The sequence below is a fragment of the Setaria viridis genome, chromosome 3, assembly GCF_005286985.2.
Source record: "Setaria viridis chromosome 3, Setaria_viridis_v4.0, whole genome shotgun sequence".
Lineage (NCBI taxonomy): Eukaryota > Viridiplantae > Streptophyta > Magnoliopsida > Poales > Poaceae > Setaria > Setaria viridis.
The window spans coordinates 20,409,129-20,425,978 of NC_048265.2; the positions used below are offsets into that span (position 1 = coordinate 20,409,129).

Here is a 16,850-nt window from a genome sequence, read left to right on the forward strand (position 1 = left end):
CAGCAAAGCTTGCCTTGCCTTACCCGCGTTGACACCGGAGAAAAAAGTTGTTTGATTTTCTTGACGCATTGTCTCAGGGATTGCGCGAGCAAGCTTTTGCTTGCTGAATCGAGCAAGCCAAAATAGCTCTCCACCAAAAGCAAGGCAAGGCTTGCTCGTCAAAGCAAAATTAGGCAATGCTTTCCTAGCTACCAAGCTGACCCTTCATCTTCCCTGTTCACCACAGGTCCTAACTCCATGATTGAAGGTTTCCAATAGACTCGTCCATCACAATCTTATAAGCTCAAGGAAACCTCCCAGATTCTATGGACAGAATCAAACATACACTATTTATTTTATTTATTAGTTTCATTTGACTCGCATTTTTTCTATGTGTATATAACGTCGTACCATGCTTCCTTGTCGAATTCACCCATAATAGGGTTCACTTGCTGCTTGCATTCTAACCAGAGGCGGATCTAGGGGGCTCAAGCCCTCCTCCCCCAACACACCCACCCAGAGCTCCGTTGGAAGTAGAGGAAGATGAGTGTAAGAGAGAAAAAGAAGAATAAGTAAAAGAAAGGGTGGAGATAGAGGAGGAAGAAAAGGCGAACCTCAACGTCAATTGTTCAAACCTTCTATGATCTCCCTAAGGATGCCTCCTAGACTCAACTACTCCTCCCATCTCAACATCAATGGCTCAAACCTTTTATATGAAAGAAACCGTTTGAGAAGGGGCATGGAAATTAACAATATAACTTGATGGAGGGAAGTGAGATAGGAATTTGATTTTTACTTCTAATTTTTTGTTTGGTTTCGTGAAGGTAATTAAGAGAGAATTTTCGAGGGAACTCATATATATTGTTTGGTGTTCGGTTTTGGAGTGAAAATATACTCCCTCCGTTTTAAATTATAAGTCATTCTAATTTTCTTGGAGGTCAAAACATCTCAAGTTTAACTAAATTTATACAATAAAATACTAACATTCATGATACCAAATAAGTACCATTTTTTGTTATGTATATTTTTATAGTATATCTATTCGGTGATATAAATCTTTGTGATCCTCTCTAAACATTAAATACTTTAACTCTTTAACTCTTTAGAGAGTTGGAATGCAACTGAGGGAGTACTGTGCTATCGAGAGAGAAAGTTTGCCACCAGACAAGCTCGTGTTCGGTCCTTCACTATCCACAGTGACTGCCTGACTGGCGCATTTCATCCTGACACGTGGACATATTCATGTCTTCTGAGCTCTAACATCGAGACAAGCGCCGTCCATGGTGGCACCGCACCTTATCCGGCTCCAGAATCCCAGCCACCCAATCACAATCCAGACCAAACGGACGCTGGGCGCAGCAGAAACTCCAGCGATCTGCGCCCTCACAACCGCGCGCGATTCCTCTCCTCTTTTCCCGAGCTCCCGCGGCGGCAGCAGCAATGGAGACCCTCCTCTCCCCCTCCACATTGTTCACCCCTCTCCGCGGCACCAGGAGCGTCTCGGCCAGGTCCACCGTCTCCTGCGCCGCGCTCAAGAAGCAGCAGCAGGTGGCGGCTCTCGCCGCTTCCGCCTCCTCCCATGGGTACTCCGGCAGCGGCGGCGGCAGGAGCTGGGTGTCGTTCCTGCACCACGGCCTGGCGGCGGCCGCGCTGTCTCTGGCCATCAGCCTGGGCCCGGCGCCCGCGCCGGCCGTGGCATCCGAGTTCGACGTGCTGAACGACGGGCCCCCCGTGGACTCGTACGTGGTGGACGACGCCGGCGTGCTGAGCCGCGTGACCAAGTCCGACGTCAAGCGGCTGGCCCGCGACCTCGAGGAGCGCAAGAACATCCGCCTCAACTTCATCACCGTCCGCAAGCTCACGGTACGTGCCCGTGCGCATTGCGTCCTTCGTCGTCTACCTTGATCGATCGATCCGCTGATGCCATCCATCGACGGGATCTCGTCGCTGCAGAGCAAAGCGGACGCGTTCGAGTACGCGGACCAGGTGCTGGAGAAGTGGTACCCGACGATTGAGGAGGGCAGCAACAAGGGCATCATCGTGCTCGTCACCAGCCAGAAGGAGGGCGCCATCACCGGCGGCCCCGCCTTCGTCCAGGCCGTCGGCGACCAGATCCTCGACGCCACCGTCTCCGAGAACCTCCCAGGTACTTAGGCCGGCCGTCGAGCATGTGTGTCACTTACACGTCGACACTTAGGATGGCCTCAGATCCTGAACCTGTTACCTGCAGTGCTGGCGACGGACGAGAAGTACAACGAGGCGATCTTCAGCACGGCGAAGCGGCTGGCGGCGGCGATCGACGGGCTGCCGGACACGGGCGGCCCGTCGTTCAAGGAGAACAAGAGGGAGTCCAACTTCAAGACCAAGGAGGAGACGGAGGAGAAGCGCGGGCAATTCACGCTCGTCGTCGGAGGCCTGCTCGTCATCGCCTTCGTCGTGCCCATGGCGCAGTACTACGCCTACGTGTCCAAGAAGTGAGCTGAGTCCTAGCGTGCTGTACAGTAATTTTACACCGAAGAGGAAAAGTTCATTTCCCACTCTCAGGGTGAGCAGAGCTTTCTTCTGTTGGAGGAATTCTTAGAGGTGAACGGAGAATGGTTAATTTTTCCTGCGGTAGCATATATACAAATAATAACTGCATATATTTTTATGTTTTCACTGGTGGGTTCATTAGGTGAAAAAGCGTAGTTCCTCTGTAACCAATCAAGTAATTACCTCTGTCTAGCACTGCTTGCAACGTGAAACTCTACAACCCTTACTAGACAAGTAGGGCAATGGAATAAAATCGCTGAAGCCAGCCACAAGAAACAATGATAGGCAACTGACCAAGCCAGATGTGACTTTTCCCCCTTCTGTGATCGAGCTATATATGGTTATTAACAAGTAATAAATACATCGTATCCGCAACCAATGCTGTTAAAGTGGTTGATCAGAGAGAAAACAATTGTATGCTACTTAGAATCTAGGTTTTATGACGAATGGCATCTTGTCGACGAACGGAGGATCAGAGTATTTCCCGGTCAGTATCTGAGATGCAATGTGGAAATTTGCAGCTTCAGTGTAATGTATCCCATCCCAATTGACGAATTCAGTACTGTCACTGCACCCTTTCGCTGTAACAGGTTTACCATTCAAAGACACTGTCTGTCCACATGGTACCCTACCATCATAGTTCAGGGGTGGACCTCCATATCCACAGCATGTTTGAGTGGCATGCTCGAACCCTGTCAAGAAGCAAAAGTGGATGTTGAGTTGTTTCTTTTCTAGTTGTTCACGTAGACAGCTGCTTTAATTTCCTGATAAGCTAGCAACACGTCTACAACATTCCAGTGAAATGTCACAATCCACAGAACAAAAGTCAATGAAGGAAAACGGTGCATACATGTGAGCAGAGTGATGCAAAATGCCCAAAAAGTTAAAGCATCTTTATTTTCCACCTGTTTTAGTGGGGTTTATGATTGCAAGCACTTATTCAGGATTGATAATGTCACTTCATTATAAGACTTCTATTCGAAGCATGCATAACACTCGAGAGATCTTTTCATAGTGCTGCAATATGCTGACAAATCTTAAATGATCTGGATGCATTATAATCACGCAAAATGGAAAGTCTAAGCTGCATACCATATCGAGAGTAGTTGGCGATCAGGTTATATTTGATGGTGTGGATGTCCACATAAGTGATGCTGGCTCCAGCGAATTCACCTCTCAACTTTGTGCATAATGCATGCAGCTGTAAGTTGAAAAGTTTTGCAGCTCGATTGTGCTTTGCTACACAGTGAAGCTCATCTAGCTGGGATGGGTCTTTGCCAAACAAGGCTATGTTTTGAGGTAAGCAGCCGAGAGGGCCTGTGTTGTGAATCCAGAATTTCCTAGCACCTTGGTCATACAGTTTCTGAAATTAACAAGGAACAAAGAAAAAGAGTTAGGTGTGAAGCACCTTCTTACCCAAAACAGCACATGGAAGATTATGGAAAGAATAAAAATGCAGAACTTGAGACCTAAGTGAATTATATCAGAATCTAGTCTCTATACTGAACTCTGGGGGGGAAAAAAGGCACGTAAAGTTGCAAGCACTATGTTTTTACAAACCTTGAGCCCAGTTTCGAATTCCAACAAGATAGTTGGAATGGATGCAATGACTTGATCCTCTGTTTTTGAATAGAATTGACCAGCAAGATCATTTTGCCCAATATCAAACATGTAGAGTCCCTCAGAAAAGTTATCATCTTGAGGAATGTATTGCCTGTACAGATCTCCTAAGAAATTAAAATAAGAAGTTACATCACCAACATAAACCTGTAGTCTCAATCGTCAAAATCAAAAGCTTTGTTTGGATATCAATAGCAGTGTCGATGAACTTAGTTTTCTTAAATATCTAGTTGATATATATTAATTCAAACGCAATTAACATGATGGAAGCCAGTCACATACCATTTAGATAGCCTATCCTAGACCTATTACAACACCATGGAGTAAGATGATTAGTATTTTGTTCGGTATAATTATCCCAAATGTGTCACTTTCTATGTTTTATCGCAATGCCTCATTTAACTAGGATGAACTGACAGAAGCTTCTTCAGTCTATGATCTATTGACATGTCTTCAGAATTGTTATTTCTTTGTAAATTACTCTATATTATGTTTTCTTATTTACACAGATGATGCTCATTGCTTTGCCGAGAAGGTTATATGCCTATAGGATAGCAGAAGATATTCTTATCTTGCTTTGCAACCCACAATTTAGAAAGGAGGCCTATAAGGCAAACTTTCATACCTTTAGACAGGAGCTTAGCAACTTTGTCCTTGAAGGCAAAGAATTGCTTCACCTGAAGGCCAAATGAAAATGGGCTGACAGATGTTGGATTTGCTGGTGTGATTGAGCATCCAGCTTGAGCAAAATTAACACCAGTCCGAAAGCTTGGTGTACCAAGAGAATCCAAATACGCATTGAGGAGTGGCATATCCATTGCCTCCACTGCAGGAAGAAGTTTATCAACAAGAATGAGATTACAGACAACAAAATTCTCCGTGACAGAAAGGGGAGAGCTTAAAACTTGGTATTGATATTAAGAAAGTTGATACTTATAATGGAATGCTCTCAGCAGTTTCGAATTGCTACAAAGGGCAATGCATTAGCCCCTCAAGCCCTTCCCAGGATGACTAGGCCAACTTATTCTGTTTATTAACTATACAACTCTGCAAAAAAAAAAAGTTTTGGGCCAACGAAACTGATACTGCACTAATGCAGTGGCCAACAGCTCAATCACCTTGTATGTAATTTCTGTACAATAAATCTGCAGATCAAATTCTTTGCTTCTTGGTTACTCCTCCGAATCCCACAATCTATCAGTGATTTGATTTCAATATCAATGTAAAGCAGCTGTGGGCCATGGTCCGTTTCAAGTTACTTAAATGCAAGCACATGGTAGGGCTGAATCAGTTGACCCAATAAATTAAGCAAAAACAAACAGCAAAATTGCGACGAATCTCATCAATAAGCAGCACTCGCTTAACTGCAGATCCACCGAATCCCACGAAAATGCCAGGACGAACAGCAATCCCCCTAATGGCAAGAATTGGACCACACACAACAAGCACAGTTCCTCAACGGGTGTTAGAACAAGAGCATACAACCACCAGGGAGGCAAGGACCATTTGCAAGTTGCAATGATGCCTCAATCTCCACTTCTAACCACCGCACGGGCGCATTTGTCGCGTCCGGCCACAGACCATCCTAACTAAATCGCCCTTTTTCCCAACAACCGCCCGGACGAAATGGCCACGGTGTCCTCAGGAATCAACGACAGGCCATACCATCCGTACACCGACCGATTACTTGTTGCGCACTTGGTGGGTGCCAAGAACTGAACATGAACGATCGTATTCCCGCAATTCAAGGAGAACCCGATCGCCCGTGCACCGATTCTTTCGGGTGCAGTTCAGATGGTTACATTCCCAATAGTACTAACAGGCGAATTCAAGAAGATGGAATCGAGAGGGAGCGAGAGGCGAGCGTACTGAGGAAGTCGAGGATGAGGCGGCCGTCGCAGAAGCGGCCGGCGGGGCCTCCGAAGAAGGTGGAGCCGTAGGGTGGGAGGATGGACTCGAACCCGGCGGCCACGCGGCCGCCGGTGTCGGAGTTGGAGTCCCCGAAGTTGAACACCGCCGGGAAGTTGAAGTCCGTGGACGCCGCCACCCGACCTCCACCGCCGCCGCCGAGGCAGAGCAGGGCCACGACGAGGAGCACCACCGAGAAACGCATGGCCGCGGCGGGGATGGTGGCTGGGGCTCCCTTGCCCAGCTCCCTACTCCACTCCACTCCGGTCCGCCGTGTTGTGTGCAGTGTGCTGCTTGGTGCTTGCTACTACTCCAAGTGAGGAGGAGGAGGTGAAGAGGGAGGTGGCGGAGGAGGTTGCTGATGCTTGAAGCTTCGCTTTTGGAGCTGGGGCAGGGCAAAGGCAGATTTGATTTGAGTCGGGGGTGTCAGGGGGGAGACCATTAATGATTAAAATGGGTGCCTGCCACCTCCTTTTTGTCCCTTTGCATCTTGGCCCTTGCATTGTCAAGATATTATGGACGTGGGAGTATATGGAGGGTTGGTCAGTAATTATGGATATTTGTTGGGGGGGGGCATGTGGGGAACCTTTTCTTTCTACAATTGGAGAGACAAAAGAAGTTGGGCTCTCGGTCCCCAAGCTACATCTTGCATAAATTTTATTTTTAAAATCTCAATATAAAGATATGAAACTGCACATTTGCATCTGCCTTCCAACTTAGTACGATCACCAGGCTGAATCACGGAAATTATGCAAGTTCTTACATAGTGCGGAGTTGACGAAACTAGCTAGAGCTGCAGCCCTTTTGCAACAAGACAAAGGTGTCGTATTTGGTGGTGAGCTAAGTTGCCAACCCGCGTTTACGCAATGCGTTGCCACCATATTCCTTCTAAGGGTTGGGGTGTTGGGCAGCCTAATAAAATGTTGCCCTAGCGCTACCTTCAAGTAAGAAATATCAGCCCTCTATGCAAAAAAAAAAAAGAAATTCATGTAAATTTTAGGCGGGGAAACAAAAAGAAATTACGTTCGCGGGATCAGTTATCACATTATGTTTCATACACATGGATTTGTCATGGGACTGAAAGATGTTTCGGTTGAAACATCACCTCGAGGCCAAAAAGGAGAGAAAAAAAAGAATGCTAACGAACAGAGACGGGTGGCCGGGCCACAGATTTCACGGTGGTTGGCAGGTTGGGCCGGTAGTGTGTGCTGACGGAGGGGCGACAAGCGCGTCAGGAAACAAATTGGTAATTTACGGTTCAGCTCGGGTCACGCTAATTATGCTAATTAGAAGTACTAAATATAGACTAATGATAAAAATGGATGTTTGATGCTAATTAGCATTAGCAGTACTAAATATAGGTTAATGATAAAAATAATTGCATAAACGAGGACTAATTCGCGAGATGAATCCATTACACCTATTTAATTCATGATTAGCACTTGTGAGGCTACAATAAATATGTACTAATCATGAATTAATTAAATTTAATAGATTTATATGTCAATTAGTTCTCATTTATACAATTATTTTTATTATTAATCTATATTTAATACTTTTAATTAAGTTTGATCTAGGCTAAACTTTAAGCGGCGAGGGCGATTTGGGATTTGCTTTTGTCCAAACCAGACCCCACGCCTGTTTTGATTATCCCTGACGACGTCGTCTTGCGCGCCAAACCCACGTGGCCCTGGTGCAGCGCGTCACTGTTGCTTGTACCGGACATTCTTCATTGCCTTCTGCCATGCTTGCAGCGAATGCGTGCCGCCGTGCACAAGCGTAATGAGCGGGACCAGCTGTTGATCGACGTGAAAACTCACACACAAAGAATTTCTTTTCCATGGTTTCTCTGCAGGCCAAAAATACATGTTTTGTTAGGCGCAGGCACGAAAGGGACATGGACCGGATGCAAAAAAAAAAAGACGTTACGAAATATAGGGAGACTTAAGCATAGTCACATGCAACCAGGACGAAGTCAGGATTGGAACAAGAGGGGACGGTGTAAATTTTGTTATGCAGATTAGTTAGAAATAAATTTCATTGCAAAGTAAACGAACTATAGTGAAGAAGTTCTAATCGGGGGGGGGGGGGGGGGGGGGGGGGGGCAAGGCCCTCCCTGCATGCAACAAGTATTAGTTTATTTTGGTTTTATCATGTATACAAGTCCAACATATTTCAACAACCTATACCATTATCGATGAATCTCACAAGTCTAAAAGACACTGAATTGAATCATACATAACAGAATACACTTTGTCGGCAGGCCTGTACATAACATGGCGCAAGCGGCGAAGGAATGTGCGGGGCCTCCAATTTTGAGGGTTCACTCTAAGTAGCAATTAGCTCACCTAAGTATGTTATAATTCAGTTTTTTCCACATCAAACTCAGTAATCACAGCTTAGGCGATGCAAATCACACAATCATGAAGAATGAGAGTCAGCAGTCATGACTCCTCACCTTCCATTGATTTATGGACACCTATGGCACGAGGCTGACAAGGATGCAGATGCAATCAACATTTAGCGTAATCTACATTTTGTTATTTACATTTTAAAAATATAGGACCACCATTTATGTTTTGCGCACCAGGGTCTCGTAAACTTAGGTACGGGCTTGCTTGTCGAAAGAAAAACATTCATTATCTATTCTTTTTGTGAAAAGACTATCCTAAAATTTCTTGAGCATTCATAAATAGTTTTAAAAGGTACCTCAACCATATGTGTCCTCTTGAGAATTATATTTTTTGTTCTTCCTAAAATTTAAAAGCCACTCCAAATAAAAAAAAGATCGTACTTTTTTTTTTAAAAAAAGAAAGAACAGTGCTCTAGGAGTGAGAACGTGGTTGTTCATACATGAGTATATGTAAAGATCCAACACCACCAGGCTTATAGTCATTGACTGCTCGATCCAAAATCTGAAGCGACGGAGATGAGGGGATGGAGAGTAGCACACATGGTTCGAGCGAGTTCTAACAACGACGATCACTCAACTCATCCTCTTGGATAACCGACATAGAGAAGAGACGCGCCCTCTCCGTGCCTAATTTTCCCCGTTTCTCACAAGCGGCGAAGCGAACAGGTGGTGGTGAGGTGTGCCCATCACTTAAGAGGAAAAGAGGTAATCTGGCCATCACTAATACTTGCACTCGTTTGGTGTTCAGTATCCGCCGTGCTATATCTTTGTCCACGTCCACCCTCCTCCTTCCGTCCATTTCTCACTATCAAAGCACCGGCTATCTGCAAGATAGCATACTGCTAGCAACCCTAGAAGATAACAAGATAAGATGCTGACAATCTGATCCCTTCATCCGTGCAAGTGCAGGTTTGTGTTCAGCCTTACTTCCCAGTTATGTTGGGGTGGTTGCCTTGTGCTATTGTGAAAAAGGTTATGATGCAGAAGAAAAAGCGAATATGGAAAATCTAAATGTTTTACTTCGAAAAAAATCTAAATGTGTTAAAAGCTTTTTTTTTTAAAAAAAGGACAACAAAAGCTTTGCCGTAAGTTTTATTCAGAAGGAGAAATATTTTAAAGTCTGTTTACGTAATCGGTCTTCCTGGTACCCAACGGGCAACCGGAAAAAGAATTTTAATCCAAAATCAAATTTTCATCTTTCAGAAGGAAAAAAAAAATCAAATTTTGAATATGGATGAAAAGTTAAGTCGGGAGAGAGGCCTCATCAGGAGGTGGCCGCTAGGGTTTAATCGGATGGGGGTAGATGTAGGCCGTTAGATCTTTCATTCCACGGACACAAGGTATTCATTTTCAGTGTTTTTGTGTCTTTGTGAAAATGCAATTTTTTGTCTGGTAAAAACACTAAAGGAACATAAATCTGACAGAAATCAGAGATATAAAATTGAAAAATAACCATTTATATAGATCAGTCACTGCAACATCCCACAAGTTTAAAATTCCAAAACACATTTTTGGAATATCTTCGATAGTTTTTTCTTACTGGAAATATCTTGCATTGTTTGTAATACTGACGATGATTTGTATCTCTGATTTCTTCATGGTTGGCTAAACATGCTTTGTACCTTGTGCCGAAGGCAGAATTGATTGACTGTTGGCGTCAAAGAGTCAAGGGGTGAACATTAAAATGGGAGATGCTACCATTTCGTGTTAATTTTGTACTCTGCCCTTGAACCTGTGGTTTACTCCATCGGACCTCAAATCAAATTTGCGCTACTACCTCACCTAGCCCTAAACTTCAAATTTACGTTTGCAGACCTTTTAAGTTACTCCCTCCATCCCAAATTATAAGTCGCTTTAATTTTTTTGATACATTCACTTTGCTATGTACTTCCTCCATCCCAAATTATAAGTCGCTTTGACTTTTTTGGTACATCTACTTTGCTATGCATCTAGACATATTGTTATATCTATATGCATAGCAAAGTGAATGTATCAAAAAAGTCAAAGCGACTTATAATTTGGGATAGAGGAAGTATATAGATATAACAATATGTTTAGATGTATAGCAAAGTGGATGTACTAAAAAAGTTAAAGCGACTTATAATTTATGATGGAGGGAGTAAAATGCAAGCCCACTGGGGCCAAATGAGAACCACAAGTTTGGAGGTTAGTTTCCACTAACTACACAACGGTGTCGAGGAAGTATAATGCAAACCCAAAGCGTTAGGTGAGCCGATCGCACAATGCAAGTTTGGAGGAAGATAGCACAATTTTCCCAAAATCGAAGCTCTTTTTTTTTAAGAAAAAGAATGTATGGCACCTCATAGGAAGCGACAATTTACTTCGGTTTTGTATAATCTCGTGGGACGGTGGGAGGCTAAAAAATATGCTACGGTTGAAGCATCACCTCGAGGAGGCAAACGGCACGTGCGTCGCTGTCCTGACCTCGTTTGTTTATTCCTGTGCGCGGCAGGCTGCCTTTCCCTGACAAACCACATGGCGAGTGGGCACCGGGCGGCGGGCGCCACTGTTAAATAAACGCCGCGCTCATGTTGGAACCTGGTGTTGTTTTTTGCTTGGGTGAATAATGCAAAACAAAAGAGGCTCCAAAGCCCATACTCGTATATCTCAATCATATTTCGTAGTAATATTGGTTAAGTTTTGCCCGTCACAACCACACAAGTACCAACCGTAGTAACATTTTCCAAATATTTGTTTGTTACTTTATTCAGTCATGTATATAAGTTCATCATACTTTGAACGATCAACAGTTACACTATCATTAAACCCGGAAACCAGCGATATAATACTGCAACAAGTTGGTCAACACAATTTCGATAGCTTCACCAACCACTGCGTGTGCCTAGTGGTTACCTGGCTAATCTTCCCAATCCATCGTCCAATTCTGCAGACACCAGAGAGGCTAACAGACTGGTCTCATAAGCCTGGGAACAAATCGCAACCCAAATACACATTTGGTTCAAATTCAAAAGTGTGAATTGAAATAGGTGAACATTAATTGTAATCGAAAACCAAGAATCAGTCAAGCCAAACGTTGTCACTAAAATTGCTTGTGGGTGTGGGTTGTGACCGCACAGAATGTAATAAATATTCGTCATCATCAGCTGTGCTTGAAAACCAAACAGGCTTACAGACTGGTACGAAACAGTTTAACAACAGTCCATTAATCATGAATCAACCCCCTATTTTTGCTAAATCAACCCTAATGCCCACACAAGAACAAATCATACACATCAGCTTCAGATTATATCACTGAAAGCCCACTGAATTATTTGCAATAGAGTGTTCAGAAAGTTTGGCTTCTGTCAAAGCTTGAACCATAGCTGATAGTAATGATCAAGCCATAACTCATGTTTCTTCACAGTTGGCCAACTAAACTTTGCTTCTTGTGCCAAAGGACAACGTCTTTGTATGGCAAATCTCCTCCAAATATATCTAGAGCACTCCCAACAGTAACATCTACTCGACTTTTGCCTGCTTTCTTTATCCTCTCTAGGTCATCCATTGTTGACACACCCCCAGCATAAGTTACTGGGATCTACAGAATCAAAGATACAACTGTGATCTCAAAAACAAACAGTAACATAAACTCTAAAAACAGGAAGACACCTGCAGAGTAAATATAAAATTTCATTTGTTGATAGTCTTCAAGAGTTATCATGATGATAGCTCCAGGTCAAGAGAAATAAGCATGGAAAGATTGCTAATCAACTAGTTCTTGATTTGACTTGACGGACACCTCTAAAAAAACTACAGGGTTTTAAATTAAGACCATAGGCAAGTTAGTGCATTGCTTTTGAAATAACAATCGCCATCACAAAATATTTGTTATCAAAAAGACTAAAGGGATATTCTCTGCTTTACCCTATTTTGGCATTTAATTTACTGACAGCATAATACAAATGGTAAAATTAGATGAAAGTTATACTAGTATGGAGTACAAAGAGAAAACATATAAAGAGTGAAAAGAAGATCAAGAAAGGAACTAGAAGTCCAAATTTAATGTATTACATACCGGCGAATGACGCCCCAATAGTTCCACAAGTTCCTCATCAATTCCCAACCTGTAATTCACATCCTAGCTTAAATTAGAAAAAAGGTAATTGTGAGATAGAAAATTTTACACTGCTAGAACAGGATTATCATCATGATTTCAGCAGATAAGAACTATATAATGCAAAGTATATCCAAGCGGAGAATTAGATCAAATTTTGACTACGTTACACTTAAAACAAAGAGCTAGGTTTTAGATCCCTCCTAGTAATATTACTATTATTAAGGCCTTTTTATAGTTGATACAACGTTTTCCTTTTGGTTGTTGGTTCATGTTGGGTTTCATCTCTAGCCTACCCCAACTTTCCTGGGACTAAAAGGCTCTGTTGTTGTCATTGACACTAAAAAAGAGCTAATGCGGTAGGATTTTCTCTTGGGAGCAGCAGATTAATTTCAAATTTTTAATGGTAAAACAAAATTTACATCTTTATCAAAAAGCTCACAGAACAAGAAAGTATTTCTAAAGATTAAATCAGCATATGAAGACTGGTCCATCATATAAATAATGGACTAATAGGATGCGGCAACTTACAAAACAATCAAATCCCATAGGCTCTGTTTCAAAAGGTGGTCAGCATCGCCATTGCAATACTAATTTCTATCAATGTAAAAGATGGACTAGATAGGAACAAAGTTGCACCTTTTACCCTCCACATCAACACCATGAACCAAAAACTCATCTGCATAGGCAGCAAGATATTCTAATGTAGGTTCATCCACAAATACATCACTGAACTTCTGCCACCTGTCAGTTACAATGGTATATCTGCCATCCTAACAAGGAAAATTTTGGTTAGAAGATAGCCAACAACTGAAATAGTAAATAAGATGGTACAGTGTCCATACAAGGAGTCTGCTTGTTTATCTAGGATTACAGTTCATGCAATGAAGAGAAGCATACCATTTAAAACTACATAAATGATTTTTCTGCGCTCAAAGACAGGCCTTGTATGCAGTCCTCCTTGCATTGCAACCACAAAAGTGGGGACACATAAGAATGCATCTAGCCTCACTTCAAAGGAAATAGTTTGTTATTTACTTGGTTAGTAGCGTTCGGTTGCTCTACTTTCATGTGGTGTGTATGTAGCAAGTAAAAGATGTAAGGGCGTGTTTTGGGTGTGTTGTACTTCAAATTTCTCTTCCTAACACATGATAAGCAACACTCCTGTGTATTTGGGGCTCAAAAATAGCATAGTTCAGCAAATCACAACCTCACATCGTTCACTTGTTTAATGACAATTTCAGTATCACAGATGAAAGAGCAAATGGATGAACATAGCATCATGAAGCAAATTTTAATATAGTTGTCCTATGCACTTGGTACCTTTTTTCGACAACTAAGGTCCAACACAAGCCTCTGTTTCCCAACCAGCTCAACAAGTTTCCTTAGCCTTTCAATGTTCATCTTGCCATCGCTAAACACATACTACATAAAAGATTTGAATTCATGAGTTACAGATATTCAAATAACACATAAGGCAAACTGCATTAATGCAAATCTCAGATATTCTTGTGCAAAGTATAATATCAAAAAGAGCAACAATGCGCAATAAGAAAACAATAACAACAAAAAAGCTATCACCTCCACATTAGAACAAGCTATCTCAGGACTGTCATCGAAGGTTGGTTGAGCAGAAGATAAAGGAGTTATTAGCAAAGAATCATCAATAGTACCAGCTGAAAAAAGAGAGGAATATCTGCTACTTGCACTAAATTCTAAGTGGGATCCAGGGATAATGTTTGCGACGAGGATGACAACCTAAGAGTATCGACCAAACCACAACAAGACTATTGAGTATTGACAAGCCCAATCTGGAAGAGGCATAACAAGAAGCATATCATACGGGCTGTCCAAGAATGGTGATAAAGTATTCCTCGACGACAGCCATGTGACTATAAACTAGCATGCCCATTGACATGAAAATGAGACAGCCAACACGCAAAACACATTGACATTGAAGGAATCATCAAAATGTGGAAACTTGGCCAAGAGAAGTAATAAGGAGGATGATTGGTGAAGTACACACCAACAAACATGTTTAGACAAGATGTCACAAAATGAAGGAAAAGGAGAATAACATAATTAACACAAATTTAGAGCATGAGCACGTACTGAGGTTACTATCACATGACTTGCCCCTTCATTAAGGTACAACATTGCATTCTCCAAATTTATTCCACCTCCCACTTGCAAACCACCTAGTATTATGGTAGCCCATGTTTATTATAATTTGTCATGATGGCATCTCAAGGCTTACAGCATAAGCAAATCATGCTAACAGACCAACCAACAGATGATGTACAAAATTTTCCATACAGAAAGGTTGATGACTCCCTAGAGAATTAAACAAGCACAACAGGCTGTAGCACTGAGATCATTCGTTACCTGGGATCTCACATATATTAGGGGAATAGGGGTTCAAAAAAGATAAGTGTAGCTAAAGTACATGGAGTATCAGCTAGACAATCTCCAAATAGCCTTGAATAAAACCCACTATGGGGTGTTAGGCTCATATGTTGATGTGTTAATCCTCAGCAGGCTAACTTTATATCTGTTTTTTTTTTTATGAAAGAGACCTATCAGAATGGCACTTAAGACAATGAAATTAATTGTTGTACAAGAAGTACCACATTTCTGTTTAGTAAATTTCATGATACATTACAAAGGTGGTAATGCAATGCGCACATATTTGACAAAACAAGTTACCTAGTACATTAATACAGCATCTTATTAAATGGGATACCACACACTGGTATGCATAGGCAGAATTATCTAGGTGTTGTCTAACAAATTAGAAGCTAGAGTCACCATAAGCATTTATGATATCCATGATCCGTGTTTAACAGACTCACACCTAATTATTCTATCGATCATAAATTTGGATGATAAAATGAGATAACCATAATTGTTCCAACTAGCATCAGCAGCATTTGACTATGTATTATCCATGCTACAAGAAATTATGAATAAAAAGGGACAAGTAATGAAGCTCATGGTGCTTTATCAAAAGAAAATGTACTTCCAAATTTCAACAGGATACTTTCTACCAGTCACAAAACTCTACCTGATATTTTGATCTGATATTCCAAAACCATATGTAATATCCAGATTACACAGTGGAGACAAAGGGCGAACAGCAAGTGCTCAAAATAATACTAATAAGAGCAAACAAAACAAAAGGTATGGACAGTTGTATGCAAGAGACAATCCAATGAACAGCCACAGTTCTGCAGCAACTAGATAACACAATCTTACCAGGATATGCTCGTAGCGCCTCCAGTGATGAAGCCTGGCTTGCAGGATCCGCGCCAAGCATTATAACATGTCCGCCAACAAGTTCATCTTCTTTATAGAGTTTTGCAAATTCTGCAGCAGATTTGTCTGATTCAAAGTTTGTCACAAGTGCTGTGCCATCATTTGATGAATCCCGAAGAGTAGAGCCAACAATCTGTTTAACTTTCCCCTGAAAATTCAATAACATATCTCATAAGATTATTAAGTGCTAGCTTAGCTGAGGGGATTGATGGACAATGGCCACAGTTCAGAAGTTTTAGCACAATTATTCTATGGCCTCCTTATCACACAACAAGAAACCAAGGAGCATACAAGTCGTACAGACTGGCTGTTGCACAGGGCAGCCAGGGCACTAATTTGCAATCATGTAGAACTTCAGATGACACACTGACCACAGTGTCTTTTGATTTCACACACATAGGCATCAAGAGAACAAAAACTAAAGGCACCATTCTTACACACCTTGTGTATGTCAATGCATGGCCTGAAGCTAACAGCGGCACAGATGACGGAACGTCCTCCTGCCAGAACGCACGGCCAATCAATCCCAAGCCATAGACAAAAAGGCAAACAAAAGGGGATACATAGTTACATACCCGAGGCCCTGCATTTCGACGGGCGGGCCGAAACTCGCGATCCCGCCCAGCCGTGCCGCGGCGCGGACCGCGGAGACGGTACCCTCGCCGGGCATCTCGACGCCATCCTCCGACACTCTGGTAAGCAGCGAACAGACAACGGCAGGAAAGCAAATGAGGAGCGCGAGCAAGTACGAGCCTCTAGGCCACCGATATGCAGAAAGGGGAGGTAGACGGATGGGAGCTGGCGCGTACCAGCACCGGTGCAGCGGCCGCCGGCGGCAAACGGGTCCGGCTGGATGGGGCAAGAGCGGCGGGCCGGCGGTGGTGGCGGCGGCGGCGCTCGGGGTGTTTGCTTCGAGTGGTGTGACGGCCAGACCAAGGGCGACTCCTGATTGTGGGATGAGGCGTTAATTGAACGGTCCAGATGCACCAGAAGGTGGATCCGACGACG

At 42.8% G+C, this 16,850-nt stretch overlaps 3 protein-coding genes across 3 annotated transcripts; 1 reads left to right on the forward strand and 2 right to left on the reverse strand.

Moving 5' to 3' along the window:
- Positions 1 to 1,293: 1,293 nt before the first annotated feature.
- LOC117848489 (UPF0603 protein OsI_019212, chloroplastic) lies at positions 1,294 to 2,637 on the forward strand. Its single transcript, XM_034729918.2, has 3 exons — positions 1,294 to 1,842; positions 1,933 to 2,125; positions 2,210 to 2,637. The coding sequence occupies exons 1-3, from the start codon at positions 1,420 to 1,422 to the stop codon at positions 2,455 to 2,457; spliced, it is 864 nt and encodes a 287-aa protein (XP_034585809.1). The 5' UTR covers positions 1,294 to 1,419; the 3' UTR covers positions 2,458 to 2,637.
- Positions 2,638 to 2,790: 153 nt separating this feature from the next.
- LOC117848487 (GDSL esterase/lipase At1g54790) lies at positions 2,791 to 6,466 on the reverse strand. The gene is made up of 5 exons (XM_034729917.2): positions 6,001 to 6,466; positions 4,757 to 4,957; positions 4,072 to 4,238; positions 3,604 to 3,874; positions 2,791 to 3,203 (listed from the first exon to the last, which is right to left on the reverse strand). Exons 1-5 carry the CDS (start codon positions 6,242 to 6,244, stop codon positions 2,935 to 2,937), a joined length of 1,152 nt encoding a protein of 383 aa, XP_034585808.1. The 5' UTR covers positions 6,245 to 6,466; the 3' UTR covers positions 2,791 to 2,934.
- Positions 6,467 to 11,491: 5,025 nt separating this feature from the next.
- On the reverse strand, positions 11,492 to 16,787 carry LOC117847978 (1-(5-phosphoribosyl)-5-[(5-phosphoribosylamino)methylideneamino] imidazole-4-carboxamide isomerase, chloroplastic). Its single transcript, XM_034729289.2, has 9 exons — positions 16,652 to 16,787; positions 16,418 to 16,534; positions 16,284 to 16,342; positions 15,783 to 15,990; positions 14,640 to 14,725; positions 13,851 to 13,952; positions 13,167 to 13,300; positions 12,489 to 12,537; positions 11,492 to 12,011 (listed from the first exon to the last, which is right to left on the reverse strand). The coding sequence occupies exons 2-9, from the start codon at positions 16,521 to 16,523 to the stop codon at positions 11,832 to 11,834; spliced, it is 924 nt and encodes a 307-aa protein (XP_034585180.1). The 5' UTR covers positions 16,524 to 16,534; positions 16,652 to 16,787; the 3' UTR covers positions 11,492 to 11,831.
- Between the last annotated feature and the right edge of the window lie 63 nt (positions 16,788 to 16,850).

What these genes read in the sequence shown, in the direction of transcription:
- LOC117848489 (XM_034729918.2), top strand. Translation starts at nt 1,420, where the DNA reads ATGGAGACCCTCCTCTCCCCCTCCACATTGTTCACCCCTCTCCGCGGC. An exon ending in TCACCGTCCGCAAGCTCACG is followed by an intron (nt 1,843 to 1,932) that starts GTACGTGCCCGT and finishes TCGTCGCTGCAG; the next exon opens with AGCAAAGCGGACGCGTTCGA. An exon ending in CGTCTCCGAGAACCTCCCAG is followed by an intron (nt 2,126 to 2,209) that starts GTACTTAGGCCG and finishes TGTTACCTGCAG; the next exon opens with TGCTGGCGACGGACGAGAAG.
- LOC117848487 (XM_034729917.2), bottom strand. Translation starts at nt 6,244, where the DNA reads ATGCGTTTCTCGGTGGTGCTCCTCGTCGTGGCCCTGCTCTGCCTCGGC. An exon ending in TGCTAAGCTCCTGTCTAAAG is followed by an intron (nt 4,239 to 4,756) that starts GTATGAAAGTTT and finishes TTAATTTCTTAG; the next exon opens with GAGATCTGTACAGGCAATAC. An exon ending in CGCCAACTACTCTCGATATG is followed by an intron (nt 3,204 to 3,603) that starts GTATGCAGCTTA and finishes GCTTCTTGACAG; the next exon opens with GGTTCGAGCATGCCACTCAA.
- LOC117847978 (XM_034729289.2), bottom strand. Translation starts at nt 16,523, where the DNA reads ATGGCGTCGAGATGCCCGGCGAGGGTACCGTCTCCGCGGTCCGCGCCG. An exon ending in GTCATGTGATAGTAACCTCA is followed by an intron (nt 13,953 to 14,639) that starts GTACGTGCTCAT and finishes TCTTTTATGTAG; the next exon opens with TATGTGTTTAGCGATGGCAA. An exon ending in ACCTTAGTTGTCGAAAAAAG is followed by an intron (nt 13,301 to 13,850) that starts GTACCAAGTGCA and finishes TTTCCTTGTTAG; the next exon opens with GATGGCAGATATACCATTGT.